The sequence below is a fragment of the Bidens hawaiensis genome, unplaced genomic scaffold, assembly GCF_021521415.1.
Source record: "Bidens hawaiensis isolate Kalapana, Puna unplaced genomic scaffold, B.hawaiensis_p1.1 tig00024412_1, whole genome shotgun sequence".
NCBI lineage: Eukaryota > Viridiplantae > Streptophyta > Magnoliopsida > Asterales > Asteraceae > Bidens > Bidens hawaiensis.
In genome coordinates, this window is record NW_027493841.1 from 166,146 (window position 1) to 181,993 (window position 15,848).

Consider the following 15,848-nt stretch of genomic DNA (forward strand, 5'->3'; position numbering starts at 1 on the left):
GGTGCCTATGTGGTGCGGTAGAATGGGCGCACAACCTAACATCAACAGCATAATCAATGTCGGTACATGATTCACTTGATGACAGTGCATACATAACCTGAATGTAGACTGTAACTCATGGAAAGACAAGTAAGAGTGTAATTGATGTCAAAAATCAAGAAACAAAGCTGAAATATACAGTAATTTCAAATAGATAATTTTTTTAACCAACCTATTTTGATCTGAATCACATTATGAACAGGCACTATTCTAAGATGAAACATGTTCTTGCATGACCTCTTTCGACTCAAAAGCGTACCGACACAAACCAAACAATTTAACTCTTTCTGTATCGACTCGTTCTGACCCTAATTTGGTCTTAGACATGACTCAAGCTCACCTGACTCGACTTGTTACCGATCCTAACCGATAATCACGTAGTATGTTAATATAATAAAGTTAAAGAAATATAATAATATCATACTCAAATTAAAGAGAATAACATGCTCGTTTTTATGATGTAATTTGTTTAAAAAATTATTAACGTGTGAAAAAGTTACGGCCCCTAAAAAAGTCGTGGGGGTAGTTAGTTTTGAATAAGGGTTAAATGTGTAACTTTTATATAAGTTAACAAAAGTTGATAAAAGTTCAAGTACCAAACTTGTAAATTCCAATGTAAAAGCTTGTAGCTATCTTTTTTTCAAACGCTAATAATAGTAGCGTTGATATATGAAGTTTTTTCTACCAACCTAAAAGCTTGAAGCTAACTTAACCAAACAAAGTTATTTATTGAATATGAGTTTTTTCTTAAAAGCTTGAAGCTCTTAAAAGCTCCTTGCCAAACATACCCTTTATATTCATAAACTTTTAATAAACACCTTTTTATTGTTATACTATTACAAAGTTTTTTTATTTAGTCTTAGAGCATTCACAAGAGGTTCTATAAAATCTTTGTAAGTGTGCACTTTATTTTTTAGAGTATGATTGTAAGTGATTGTGAGCGGATAAAAGAGAAAATGTTACTGTTCATAAGTAAATTTGAAGAAAAATTATTCATACTCTATAGTTTTTAATATTTTTTAGACAAAATAGCAAAAAACGTCCTTTATGTTTGCACGCTTTTTTAATAGACATCTTTTGGCAAACTTAATAACAGAAAACATCCTTTATGCTTAAAAGCTCTTTCAAGTTATGTCATTTGACACTAACCCAGTTAACCTTTCTTGTTAAATTTAGTCATGTGCAGTGCACATGAGGGTAGCTTCATAATTTTATAGTTTATTTAATTGATAATACTAAAAATAAAAATTGTATACATCACACACACACACTTTCTTCTTTCTCTCTCTACTCTTCACACATCTTCATCATCTGGCTCATCTTCCGCCCACAAATCCCCCAGTTCCATGTCCAAACCTTAACCCTAACCCTCTTCAATCTCTCTTCAAGCTCACTAATTTCAGGAAACTGGGAGTTAGTTTTGTTGCCCGGAACCCCAATTCCAAAATTACCCTTTACTACGACGAAATCGGAGATGCAATTTACTTCAAGTCGGACTCGATTTCGGAGACTAAGGTGCCCCCGTTTGTGCAGGGGACAAGGAATGAGAGTGCGTTGAAGGCGATGTTTGCTTTGGTGAATGCGTATGTTGATGGGAGGGATGGGATTAATGAGGAGAGGGGGCGATGGTCCGGTGATGAATTCCAGATCTGGTATACGCGGTGGTTGTAGGTGGTGGCGGTCCAGCGGTGGTTAGTGGTAGTATACGCGGCGCGGCGATGAATTTCAGATCTGGTATACGCGGTGGTTGTAGGTGGTGGCGGTCAGGCGATGTGGTGGTGGTGGTGGTGGCCCGGGGCTGTAATGGTGGCATGTGGTGGGTGGTTCCGTGGTGGTGGGGACGACAGGTAGTGGGTGGTGATTGTTTGGTTGGTGATGGTGAGAGAGATAAAAGAAAGGGCGGTGGGTGGAGAGTAGAGAGAGAAAGAAGAAAGAGTGTGATGTATAAAAATTTTATTTTTTTTAGTATTATCAATTAAATAAACTATAAAATTACAAAACTACCCTCATGTGCACTGCACATGACCAAATTTAACAAGAAAAGTTAACTGAGTTAGTGCCAAATGATATAACTTAAAAGAGCTTTTAGGCATAAAGGATGTTTTCTGTCATTAAGTTTGCCAAATGACGTCTATTGAAAAAGCGTGCAAACATAAATGACGTCTTTTGCCATTTTGTCTGTTTTTTAAAAATTGTTGAGAGTGGATGAGTGAGAAAATATGATAATAAAAGTATAAAATGGTATTTTTTTAATTAAAAATGAGAATAAAAATTATTAATTTTTAATATAGTTATAAAGATAAAAAAAAACTACTACGGTTGATCAACACTCGTTTTTAATAACTAAATAACTTAGAAATAGCTTAATTAAAAAAATAAAAGTTTAAAAATTTGATCACATCAAACCACGTTTAGGAATGAAAATGAGATCTAAGATCTCAAAGGCCAATCAAAGTGGCTAAGCAGATATATGGACAAAAATTGTCTTCATTCTCTACCAACCAAATTTGATGGTTTAATTAAATACATGTTAAAACTAAATGGGAGAAAAGAATTGTGAGAAGTTTGGATTATGAACATTTTTATTTTAATTCTACCACACATTTGTAAATAATTTTTATTAGAGTCATCAGGAAAAGTTCACGCACATGCCAATGCCACAATGCCACAACACTTTCATTCACATCTCAAACACGGCGCCACTCCTGTGTAGTAAGGAGGGTGGTTGCCCCTTCCTCTATAGTTTGAACAAAATTTTGTTTGTTTTTCTTAACTTACATTATCTAACAACCACCACACCCCTTGTCATTTTTTCTCAAAAGAAAATACAACTTTAGTAAGTCACTTGCCTACCTAGTAACATATAAATTTTGAATATTATTACACAAATAACATATGCTGCATTTATATAATGAGAACTTAGGCTAAGTTGGATTATGAATGCGAGTCAAATTTAAGTAGGGTTGAATTGTATAGATGAAAAAGAGATGTCATTTATTTAATAAGATGTTAGGATAACTAGAAAAAACTAGTTATTGTGCCACTGCCACACATGCAGCGTGACGATAACTAAACACCCGTTAATTAAGTATTACACGTCAACTAAATTTAAGAAAAAACAAAAGCAAAAAAAGAGATTGATTGTTAGCAGGAGTGGACCCACTATTTAAGCCTTTTTGGGCACCGTTAGAATAACAGGAAGAGGAAAAAAGGAGGCATGGCGCCGCCCTTTGTCGTTTAATTTGGTGAGATGGTCTTAAACATTTAAATGTCCTGGGTTTAAGTCTAAAAAAGTAAAAAATGGAAAAAGAGGCATAATTGATCTTAACGTTAGTTAAGTATATGATTTTGGATGGGCTTGGGCCACCAAAATTGGTTTTATTTTTATATTGATCCATATCCAAGACCACAGCTCCACTCCCACTCCCACTCCCACTCCCACTCAAATTCTAGGGCTGATTCCGTAACACCAGTCAGATTAGATCTGTCTTTCTTCTCCAACCGGCGGTCAAGCAGATTACTCCGATGGCACCACCTCCCGGCCCTTACTCCGGCACCAGCACTCTGGCTCTTGTAACAATCTCATCACTTTCTTTTATTTTATTCACACACCAAGCGTTTCTTTCTTACAAATTAATCGCTGTTGTTTTAGATGCATAGATTACAGTCTCGATGATCTACTTTTCAATTTTTGGATTTTGGTTGGAGATGGGTTTAGGTATTCCCAAACCCATACCTGATTATTAAACCCCATCCCAAAATACCCGTGTCCTAATTATGTTGGGCTGGGGTTTCACTGCCATCCCTAATTTTGACACACAATATTTAATTATAAGATGTGTCAAAATTAGGGATGGCAGTTAGTTTCATGGTTTTGAGAAGCATAATCCTTAAGTGATCTCTAAAATATAGTTTCTGCATGTTAACCGTAGAATTTACTTCTATGGTTGGCAAGCAAAATATTAAGTTTTATTAATCAACGGATGGATATGAATGTGGTGGTTATAAAATCAACAAAAACGAGTGGTGGTTAGCCCTGAGGGGGTATTGGAATTAATTTTCAACTTGTCAGGATGAGCCTGTGTGACTCACTTCGTCAACTTTGTCTCACATTTTGTGTTGTATTTGGACTTGTTATAAGGGTTTCTGTTATGGGTTATGTGTGTTATTTGGTGGTAAATTGTTAATTGACCACTGTGGGCAAAAATATATTTTCAAAGAACTTGGTTTTAAAATGAATCCATCATTTATAATTATTTTGGTGTTTTAAAGTTAACAATAAATTTCTTTATGAGGTTGATGTATTTCGTTATTGGTTCTGAATTTTGTTATCGTAGGTGGCTCGTGTCTCTGCGTTCTCTGTTGGACTAGTTTATGGAAGCTTGAAACTTAAATACCTTAAGGTACTGCATCATTTCTAAACTATTAATATTAATTTTCAAACTTTTATTTGGTTATTTTATCTCTTTTTTTCATATAGTTGATGATAGCGGTGTTAATTGGATCGTGTTTACCGGTCTACTTGACACGAACCCAAAAATTATCGGGACACAACACTTTAATCTGAATTTTATGTTTTTTTTTTCAATATTAACACTCTAAGATTGCATTTACAACAAAGCAAATGTATGCATATAATAATGGCTTATAAAGTGTCAAACCTAATGCTCGCTTCTCGTGTTTTTTTTTTACTTTTGGCAAAAAAATACTCAAATTTTACAACTATAAACGGGCCCACCAAGACAAGTCGACACTTGACACAAACGTGTTTAGACTAAATCTGAATCGTTTAGTTGTCTTAGGTAATTGTTGTGACTTGTGACAGAAATTAATGTTTGCTGATTCTTTAGTAACTTTTTTGTGCGCATATTTGATTTGTTTTCAGGCAAAGGCGAACTCGCAAAGAAAGGCTGCAGCCAAGGCCCACCACCAAAAGGAGAAGTGAGTGCATGAGGTACTGATTTTCGTTTTGAATAATTCTTGATGATTTCGAGTGGGTCCACACGGGTCGTGGTATCTTATGTTCTGCTTGTAATTGTTTGATTTTGTTTAAACAATGATGCCTTTACATTAGTTTTTACTCGTTTCTACCATGACAAATGGTTATATACATTATCTTGACATGAAAACATGATTTAAATATGGTTATTTTGCTTCAAGAATAATTGTTTGTTATAAGAATATTAAACCATTACAAAATACAACCTATGGGGCCGACCCGAAACCCTATATATTTGGAACGGGTTTCAAGGTATGAGATTGGGTATTAGACGGGTATATGATACACGACCCGATTATCTGCAAAATGCATACATGTGTACCCAAACCACACAAACACATTTTTTTTCTTTTAAATTTTGTTGTCTTTGTGTGATGGAATAATCTACTAATTCATTAATTCATAATTTATATATTTCTAATTTTCTTAATAAAGTTATAGAAATGTTTATACAGTAGAAATGTTTATACAGTAGTAATTTATAACTAATGTGCATACCCGATACGTTGCTTTGTAATGGTCAGGGACGGGACATGGTTTTGCAACCAGATATGGGACTGGGGTTATCAAGATACCTATTTCTTTGTCTTCCCTAACCACTGCCATTGTTGCAACTAACATCCTAAATTCGTATCCGCGACTCAATTCACATGCGTTTTGGTTCGATGGTGAAATTAGTCATCCAAATTCTCTCAATTTCTAAAGCTTTTTATGACGAAATCTCCTGCTAGCTCAAAGCAACGTCGGGTTTTGAGTGTTACTTGCCACCCTCAATCGACCATCATATTTTGTTTTTGATGAAATGCTTACTTCAAATATCACAAAGATGAAATGTTTATGGTTTTGATGACTTTTATGTCAAAAACGTGTGCCAAACCATTACTAAGGTTTTTGAACGTTATAATTCTAGTTCTAATTCTATTATAATTATAAATATATACAAATACAGACTTAGGTGCCGCTAAGTGCGATTGGGTCATTTGGCGGCACCTCATTGGTCCCTAAATGTTTGTTTTAATTTGATTTTTGTTTTAGTCCTCGTATCGTGGCAAACATTACGAAAAGCGACGAAGTCGCGTAAACTCACTGCATTTTGTTTTAAGTTCGGTACTGTATCCAATGTGACGGAAATTAGCTGTATTATTCGTAGATCACCGCCTCAACTTCCGGGATCAGCAATGCTCAGATCTTCCCAACGCTCGACTGTTACCAACTGACGCCACTCAATTGATCCACCTCAAATTTTATATGTTTTTGTTTTATTTTTGGTTTTTAATTATGGTAGTATAATGCACTTAACTGAAACCAACTGAATTTTGCGTTGACTTACCGCCTCAACGACCGAGACCGAGAATGTTCGGGTTTATCATCGCCTGAGTTTATAACACTAGTTGTAAAACATAACCAAACCAAACCGTTAGTAACAGTTTCTTTCGGTTTGGTTTAACGGGTTGGGACTTGTTTAGTCAAAATTGAAATAAAACCATGTTTCACAATTTTAATATTTGTTTTCAATTATAGATGCACTATAATGTATGCATAATTCTTAATGTTGAATTAACAGTAAATGAGTATGAGTAGAGGTGAAAAAAAATCCCGTACTCGGAATCGGACCCGAAAAAAATACCTGGAACCGGTTTTGTTTATACCTGGGTATTCTATACCCGAAACCGGAACCGACCATACCCATAGGGTATGGATAGGGTATGCATTTTGAGGTCAATACTTGTACCCAGAACCGTACCCGATTTATACCCGTAAATACCCGGACCCGGTCATACTCTATACCCGATACTAATTTTCTAATACCCGAAATAATACATGAGTTTTTATAGTATATTTTTATGTTTATTTCACAACTTTTATGTTTAAGTTTTTGTAAAATGAATATTACTAAGTAAATAATTTGTAATTAAGTGGATTTATGGTTTTTGTAATATCGTTTAATTATTTTTATAAATTACAAAGCAAATTTAAATTTAAACAAATTGAAAAATGTATAAAAAAATTACAAATTCAAAACCGGGTATTAATACTCGGTTGTACCCGGTTCCAATACCCGAACCCGATCATACCCTACCCGGGTACATAGGGTTGAGTTTTTCTTCTCAATACCCTACCCGAACCCTACCCGGTTTCTCTCAATACCCGATTTTCCAATACCCGATCATATCCGAAACCGGTTCCATACACAAACCCGAGTATTTAGAAAAAAACCCGATTTATGCACCTTTAACTCTCTAAGTACGAGACACATTTTCATCACTTGAGATTCCAAAACCCAAACCCACAGAATCTTGGATTGTGAAAGACCCACAAACATTAACACAATCAAGGCCTTTCACAATTTCAAGAGTAAAGCATGATGAATGAAACCAAACCAATCATCTATAGAGGTGAAAAAAAACCAAAATTCGAAACCGGACCCAGAAAAAACACGAAATCGGTTTTTTTTATACCCGGGTTTTAATACCTGAACCCGTACCCGACCCTACTCGTAGGGTATGGATAGGGTATGCAATTCAGTACCAAAACCCGGAACCGGACCCGATTTGTACCCGGCAATACCCGAAAACCGGAACCGGTTCCATACCAAAACCGGGTTTTTCGAATACCCAAAACCGGGTTTTTCAAAGACCCGATTTATATCCGAAAAATACTTGAAAAAGACCCAAAGATACCCTAAAAAGTGCAACCTCCTAAAAAACTCAATCTATATCCGAAATATACCCGGAATAAGGGTATTCAAATACCCGGTTCTATACCCGAACCGAACCCGATGCATAGGGTATGTTTTTAAAGACAATACCCGTACCCGACCCTAGTATTGCCAATACCCGATTTTCCAATACCCGGTCATATCCGAACCCAGTTCCATACCTGAAACCGGATATTTGAAACACCCGATTTATACACCTCTAATCATCTGTGAGCAAAAGTTATCTTTTGGTCAAACACTCGACTTGTAATTATTAAGACCAAACTCAACTTATGCAAAAGTTGTACAGTCCAAATTCCAAAATCAATATTGTAAATCCAACGATATCGTATAGGTATGATGATATGGTCCGGTCCGATTTGGTTTTTGACGGCCGGCTTTCGGTCAAGACTGTAAAGCAAACTGTTTATACGGTTTGAAATTTTTTAAAATACCAATTGATAGTATATAAAAACAGATTGTGAAACCAGACCGATGACCGATTTAGACGGTTTCATGGTTTTATCCCGAACCGCGGGCACTCCTAAGAGCATCCACAATGGGGTGTGGAACCCAAGGTTTGGATGATGTGGATGACTTCAAACAAGAGTGACATCAACTTTTGTTGTTGTGGGCTAAAAGTTTGTTTCACAAAGTTTGTGAGTACAAACTTCATCCAAACATCATTTGTGTTCTAAATCTCCTGTATTGCCGTTGCCGGGTTCTGATTCGGAACCCTTGGTGGCGATGGTAACCTTAGGTGAGACGACGATGTGGCTATTGCCGGGGTCCGTTTTGTAACCCTAGGCAGTGGTTGTGGAGATCGGCTACCTTTGGTTGTATATAGTTGTGACAAAAGTGAGTCGGTGCCGTCTGTGCTTTGATTTGATTGCGACGGTGTTGGAGACCTGTGACATTAGGTTGTGGCAGAAGTTAGACGGTGGTAACTGCCGCTGATGTCGGGTTCGAATACAAATACACAATCAATGTTCTTGATTTGGGCGAAATGGCAGAATCTGATTCCGGTCGTTTATGGCAGCGGCGGTGGACGGCGACTATAGAAATATTCTCACTCTATTCTTCATCTGATTTGTGATTGTACATTATGTTGTTGTAGTTTGCAGATTGTGATGTTGATATGAGTCAACATGTGGATGATAAAAGGTTATGATGATTTCTGAGCCTCCATTTAATGTTCAATGTTCAATTGCACCTACTTTTAATTCTCATCGCCTAAGTCATTTCTTGGTATCTAATTACTGCCTGCAACTAAAAGTTTAAAGTTTACTTCTATTGTATGCAACAAAGAAATCGATGTTAAAGAAACACCTGCAACTAAAAGTTTAAAGTTTACTTCTATTGTATTTATTGGTTGGAAAGTTTGTAAATTTGTTTTAGAGACTTTTGTTACACATTACATTGCGAAACCTGCTACTCAATCTATCCGCGTTGTCTAAGAAAGGTTGTTTATTTGAACTTTTTTGCAAGTGAAAATTCAAATTTAAACTTTATGTGGTGGTATTTCGTGGTTTCTTCAAATCCTGCTACAACAAGATATGGGTTGTGTTAGGAAGGATATGCACAGTGAGGAGATGACAAAAAACTCACAAAAAGTGGTGTTAGTGTACTTAATTTTATATTTTATTTTGTTTGGATTTGTGTTTTATAATTAATTACTTAATTTTTACAATGAACATGTTTGTGACGTTTGTTAAAACAACTTTATACCCACGACTTACATAACGAACGTGCGGGTCTTGGTGTAGTACAAGATGGGCCAGATGGAACATTAGCTATTGTCAAAGTAAATTTTAACGTATCACCAAAACATTATACAATAATCTTTAAATGAATTTGGAGGATTCAAAATTAATTTGGTAATCTGGTCTATCATGAGTTTCTGGACATGCACAGATGCAAGCATGTTCAGCAAGTCGTGTATCTTTAACACTTCGTGTTCTATATCGTGATTGATACAAGATGCGAGAACTACTTTATCTACTTAATCAAATTGAGATACAAGAATTACTTACTTTATCTACTTAATCAAATTGAGATACAAGAATTACTTAAACTGAAAAAATTCAACAAAGAAATCATAAGCTGTTGCATTATTCTGTCTTTCAATGCCTATACAATTTAACTTTTTGGATTTTTGTTCAAAATCAATTGTTTGAATTGTTGTTAGTCATAACTCATATGTTGCCGCTTTAACTTGCCATTTTCTGTTTATGCAACAACTTATCTAACAATGCGGGTCCGGAACCTGCACAACTTGCTATTTTGTTTACATAGTAACTTATTTAACAACGAAGGTCCGAAACCCGCGCAACGCGCGGGTGGTTCAAAACACTAGTTTATATAATTTTACATGTGAATATAGTGTAAATTCACAAATATATAGGCAATGAAACATGATTCCCCTCTAGGCTCTTTGGAGAGGTAAGCACCTCCGATTCTCCTTTAGGACCGCTCGCGGGTTCGAATCTGGCTATCCTTACCATAACGTAACGAAGATCGTTTATTCATTGCAAACTGCAATATATTTGGTCATGTTGGACAACTGGTTAGTAGGGTATTGGCGGAGTCTTATAAATTATAACTTGAAAAAAGACGTAAACCAATGTTATTTGTGAGTGAGATACATGGAGATGTCAAGTCAACTATTTGAAACAGAGATATAAAGAAAAGTTAGAGAGATTCATGCTGGGTGGAAGATTTTCAAATCAACTTGTGGGACAATGTACAATGAATTATAACCGTTTTTCTTTTTTAGATAAGTTGATATAAACGATGAAGTTTGATAGTGTTGTCAACCGACCTTAGCCAACAAATTGAGCACCATGTAAAGTGCAAGAACAACAATAATTGTAGTGAGTTGACAAAGCAAATAGTTTGTGAGCATGAGTGTTGATTTTTCAGTTTTGACTTGGAGCCAACATAGAGGGTTTTAATTTATTATTTGTAATAAAGGTGGGGTGGGCAGGTCAACGGATTGAGACAGAGGAAAAAAAAGTAAGTTAAAAGATTGATAAGCAATGCAACCAATGATGGTTTTTATTTATGATTTGAAATAAAGAGTATATGTATATAGAGAGATTAACAAAAGGAGTGTTGCTCTACTGGTACTCCAGTTGTTTTTTTTAGGAGGGTCATTGATTCGAATTCTGCTCGTGACAAAGTTGATGGTTATATTAGAGTGCGCATTCAGATAATGCGTTTCATCTGTACTTTTAAGCGGGTCAGGTCACTAGTGTTGTCTACGATCGTGAGCATATGTGGGCTTTTGCTAATGTGTGTACATGGGTGATTTGACTTTGCTGGTTGTTCAAAAAACATAAACGATGGTATATTATTTAGTTTTTTTTAACAGCCAAATGGAATTTATTGACGAACAAAACATGTCTAGCCGGAAGCTAGACACCCAAGTTACAAACAAACCAGCCACAACATAGAAAACAAGAATAAATAGCAATCTACACAACTTATTTTCTAAACACACAATACCTCCTACCATTCCAAAGTTAACTAATCCATTTGTGTTGAATAGGACTTTCGATACACTACAAATCAACATTCAACACCGATGGCCGGATCCTAATGCGACTTCACTGACGAATATTACAAAATTCAATGTTTTCTATACACTACAATTCGTTTATAATCCATTGATGATCACTAGTAGATCGGTGAAGGCCACTTCACTGATACATATTTTAAAATGTTTTGCCGAGTGCCCTTTATAGTAAAATCGTCCAAAGTTTGGGAGAGGAGTTTAACTTATCAACTCGCCAGAGAGTGGCGTTAGAATGCCTTCAGGCTCCACATCCTCAAGATTTCCTGAACGTTATCCCCATCTAAGGGTTAGGGCAACACATTTCGGCAGTGGAGTACCGGACCATTCTTAAATATCGTTTAATGATCCCACAATTCTCAGTTGATGAGCCATACCCGGTGTGTCATAAAGTTTGTTTGGATAATTTTGGTGAACATGTCGTTCATTGCAAGGGGCTTCCGGGTTTTAAATATAGACATGATTTGGTCAGAGATGTCCTTTGTGATGTGTTGAACCGAGCGGGGATCTCGGCAAAAAAAAGAAGCTCTTGTGAATTTATTGTCAGGTCCCCTTGAAAAGAGGTTTACTTTTCGGCCAGCGGGCGTTCTTGTTTTTGGATGGGCAGGGGGAAGCACACTTGTTAGGGATACCAGGTTTGTTGTTAGGCAGGCTGTGTTGAAGGCGGAATCGGGAAAAGTTGCTAAGCATGAGAAAGCATGTGTCGAGAATCAACACGTCTTCGTTCTTTTACTTTTAATACATTTGGGTCCCTTGCCCCCGAAGCTATTACGTTTCTTAAAAGAATTCAGCGGGTCGTGCATAGTAACTTATCACAACGCCAAAGAACTATAACTTTGTTTTCAGTAGGATCAGGTTTGCCATTCACAAGAGGGTGACAACGCAATTTGTTACCTGTTTATCTATCTCTTTATTATAATTGGATCATTTTATTTAATATATAAAAAATATGAGACTGAATGTTCTTGTTGGATGTAAGGTCAAAGGTGCCTACTCACTTGGTGATTACCATCACCAAAAGTCGCTTCGCTAATATGTATTAAAATTTAAAAGTGCAGTTTATGTTTTTTTAATGGGTTGTGTGCTCCGTCGTTAATCTGTCTCGTATCACTCATGGATCACTTATGATAAGCCGTTAATCATCAACATTATAGTCATGTCGGTGTTTTTTTTTACCAATCCATAGAAGGTCTTTTTAATAGTAATATATATTATATTTTTATTAAAGTTTTGTTGAAAGACGGTATTTTATAAATAAAAAAACAGACCTAGCAAGTAACTAAAAAAAACGGGTGTATTTTGTATATAAAAATAAACCAATGAAAAAGAAACAGAACATTACAAATACAATATATGGTTTTTAAGCCACTCGATAATTGAAATATTACATTTACGATTTCTACTACCATACCACAAGAACTCTAAATGTAAAATTTCATCAAATAGTATTTCTTTGTTATGGCGAGTATTCTCAAATACTAAGTCATTCATAAATATCCAAACAATCCACCAAGTGACAAAAATAATCATCCTGACAAATCTTTATTATAGGTTTGAACACTTAACGTGTCCCACCAAGATATCAGCTTAACCGGAACTAAAGAGGTAGACAGCAGAAGGTCAAGCCAAGAAGCAATAAGACCCCAAATCCAATTAGCCAACGAGCACATACAGATAACATTGTCAATAGACTCCTCACGATAATTACAAACATGATACAGTTCATAATACTATACCTTTACTCGCCAAATTAACTCTCGTAGGACGTCCATTAAGCAACACCCTTCAAACGCAAATATCAACTTTTTATTAAAGCTTTTGTTTCTTTTAATCGTGTATTACTCCCATACCTTCTCCCATTTGGCGTAGCCATAACTCTATTAAATATTTTTGTATGTAAAACAAATTGGTCAAACTCTCAAACAGATGGAACAAAACAAACATAATCGGTTCATACAGTTAAAATGAATTTAAACTTTCGGCCCATTTAGTGTGAAAATATCAAAAACATGGTCACCGGTTTGGCGGTTTAGTTAAGATTAGCCTAACCAACCGGACCACTAACGACTAGTCAACTACAACAATATATGATATAATTCTAAAACAGTTGTAAGAATTGTTAAGATTATTAATTTTTTCAAAAATAATGGTATTATTTCTTTCTTTAATAAAAATGAAATGAAATAGAAGAAATTTTATATTTTTCTATTGCTACTTAAACATCGAAAAAAAACATTTGTGTGCCATTGTCTAGCATTATTCATTATAATGTTAATAACTGGCTGAAATAAATACAATGCAACTATTAGGGGTGTTCAAAAGTAATCGAATTAGTATCCGAATTATCCGACAATTCGTATCCAAACTATCCAAAATTTCGGATATCCGAAAATTCGGATTCGAATAGCATTTTTAGGATTTTTCGGATAGTATCCGAAATATTAAATTTAATATCTTTAAAATTTAAATATATATAACTTTTATACAACCCTAATTTTGAATATACACAGCCACCACGCCACCACTTCTGTTTCACAACCTTTTCCTAACCTACCAATCAATTTCACCACCTCCGTCTCCAGTCAGTATCCATCACCGTCTGCGCCCCTACACTAACTGTCACAAGTCACCGTCTTCGTCCTACGTTCGCCGTTGCACTATCCGTCACCAGTCACCACCGTCGTTAATTCTCCGTCCGAAGCTGCACTATCAGTCACCGGTCACCACGTTCGTCCTCCGGCGCCGCTGTCACTCGTCCGTCTGCACTAGTTCAACCATGGCTCCACCTTGAACAATTGATTGTGTGTTGCTTGTTTGTTTGTATTTTAAACAATTTGTATTTAGGTTGTTAGAATGGAAAACCTAGATGTTGTGAGTTGTAACTTGAATTTTAAAGCAGTTTGTTGTTTTTCTTTCCAGGTTTTTTCTTTTTTCTAAATTTTCTTTCAGATATCCAAAACACTATCCGAACTTTGGATATCCGAAATTTCGGATTCGGATAGTAAAATCCACTATCCGAAAGGTCCGGATGTTCGAACTTGGTTTTGAACACCCCTAGCCGCTATAGTTTAAAAACATGAGTGCATTTTTTTTTTAAATTTTAGAAAATTCAAAATATATAAAATATATTTTAACACAGAACTAGCGTGAAGTAATTTTTGTAGAGATCTATAAAACTATAATGATTAAAGAGTACTGTTAATTTCATTAGTTTAATCATTCTTGAACAATTGTTTTAGAACCGGATCAAGTCGGTATAAGTACTGGTTTCGATGAATGATTTTGAATTGTTTTTATTTGGCATAGCTTGGTATGACGCTCCAACTAATTAAACCTGACAACTGAATCGGTATTAATTGTATTTTCAATTACCTTTTTTTTTCAAATCTTATTTATGATTCATTTACGAATTTATGCTTCATATTTTGTTTATTAGTTATTACAAGCTCCACCTTTTATGAGCAATACAAATCTAACTATAAGACAAACAAAGTTTCATATTTTATTTTGAATTGCATGCATGCATACATAACATAGGAATAAGTTAGAATAAAAACACATTTTTATGTAAAAATTATGAAAGTTTTTTTTAACCATTAATCTTAAATATCAATGGTTGAAATAAACAGATGAAAGGTGGACCCACATTAATAAAAGTCAAAGTTGCTTCAAAATGGCTAGAAGGGTATTTTGATAAAGACTTTTTTTATTGCTCTTTGTAGGTGGGACAATTTTTGCTGGTTTGGACAGCTTCTAGAAGGTGGGGATAACTTTTTGTAGGTGGAAAATGTCTTTCTTTTTAGACAAAAATGTAGAATATGTAAACTCTTATAAAAAATGTAAACCAAACATAAAACATGTAAACGATATTTCTTTCTCCTACTTTTTGAGACGTGGACACAATTCCCCATTTCCCTCCTACTTTTTGCAAGTGGGGGATATGATTTTATTCGTGTTTTCTCTCCACTTTTATACTAATATTATGAATTGTAATTGGTAAACGTAAAACATGTAGTAATTATAAAAACTGTAATTCGTAAGTTATAAACATATAATTGATAAATGTAAAACATGTACCAACTGTAAAACATGTAAGCCAGAGTTACAACAATTATATATATATATATATATATATATATATATATATATATATATAATATATATATATATATTATCTATATATCTGTCACACCCCAGCCTACGGGGGAAATGTCGAAGCGTGAGCTGATTGTCACAGCTCTCAAGATACTATCAAGCAAGATTAATAAATGCCAATATATATTTAATTTATTTAAATGAAATAATTACAGTTAAGTACACCAAGTATAAAGAAACTACAACAATGATTAATTAAGTTTGTATCCTAAAAGCATCTTCATGTGATCATCTTGCTAAACAACCAAGCTGATAACCTGCAAATGCGTATAAAATATATGTTGTCAATAACACATGTTGAGTGAGTAAACATCAGTTTAAGAGACAACAGTAATAATATATAATAAATAAAGAAATATGCAAACTGTTCATGTGAGATAAAC

General features: G+C 35.0%; 1 protein-coding gene across 1 annotated transcript; it reads left to right on the top strand.

Annotated features, from left to right (window-relative positions):
• The first annotated feature begins 3,528 nt into the window (after positions 1 to 3,528).
• LOC143569146 (uncharacterized) lies at positions 3,529 to 5,205 on the top strand. The gene is made up of 3 exons (XM_077055128.1): positions 3,529 to 3,612; positions 4,377 to 4,442; positions 4,925 to 5,205. The coding sequence occupies exons 1-3, from the start codon at positions 3,565 to 3,567 to the stop codon at positions 4,982 to 4,984; spliced, it is 174 nt and encodes a 57-aa protein (XP_076911243.1). The 5' UTR covers positions 3,529 to 3,564; the 3' UTR covers positions 4,985 to 5,205.
• The last annotated feature ends 10,643 nt before the right edge of the window (positions 5,206 to 15,848 follow it).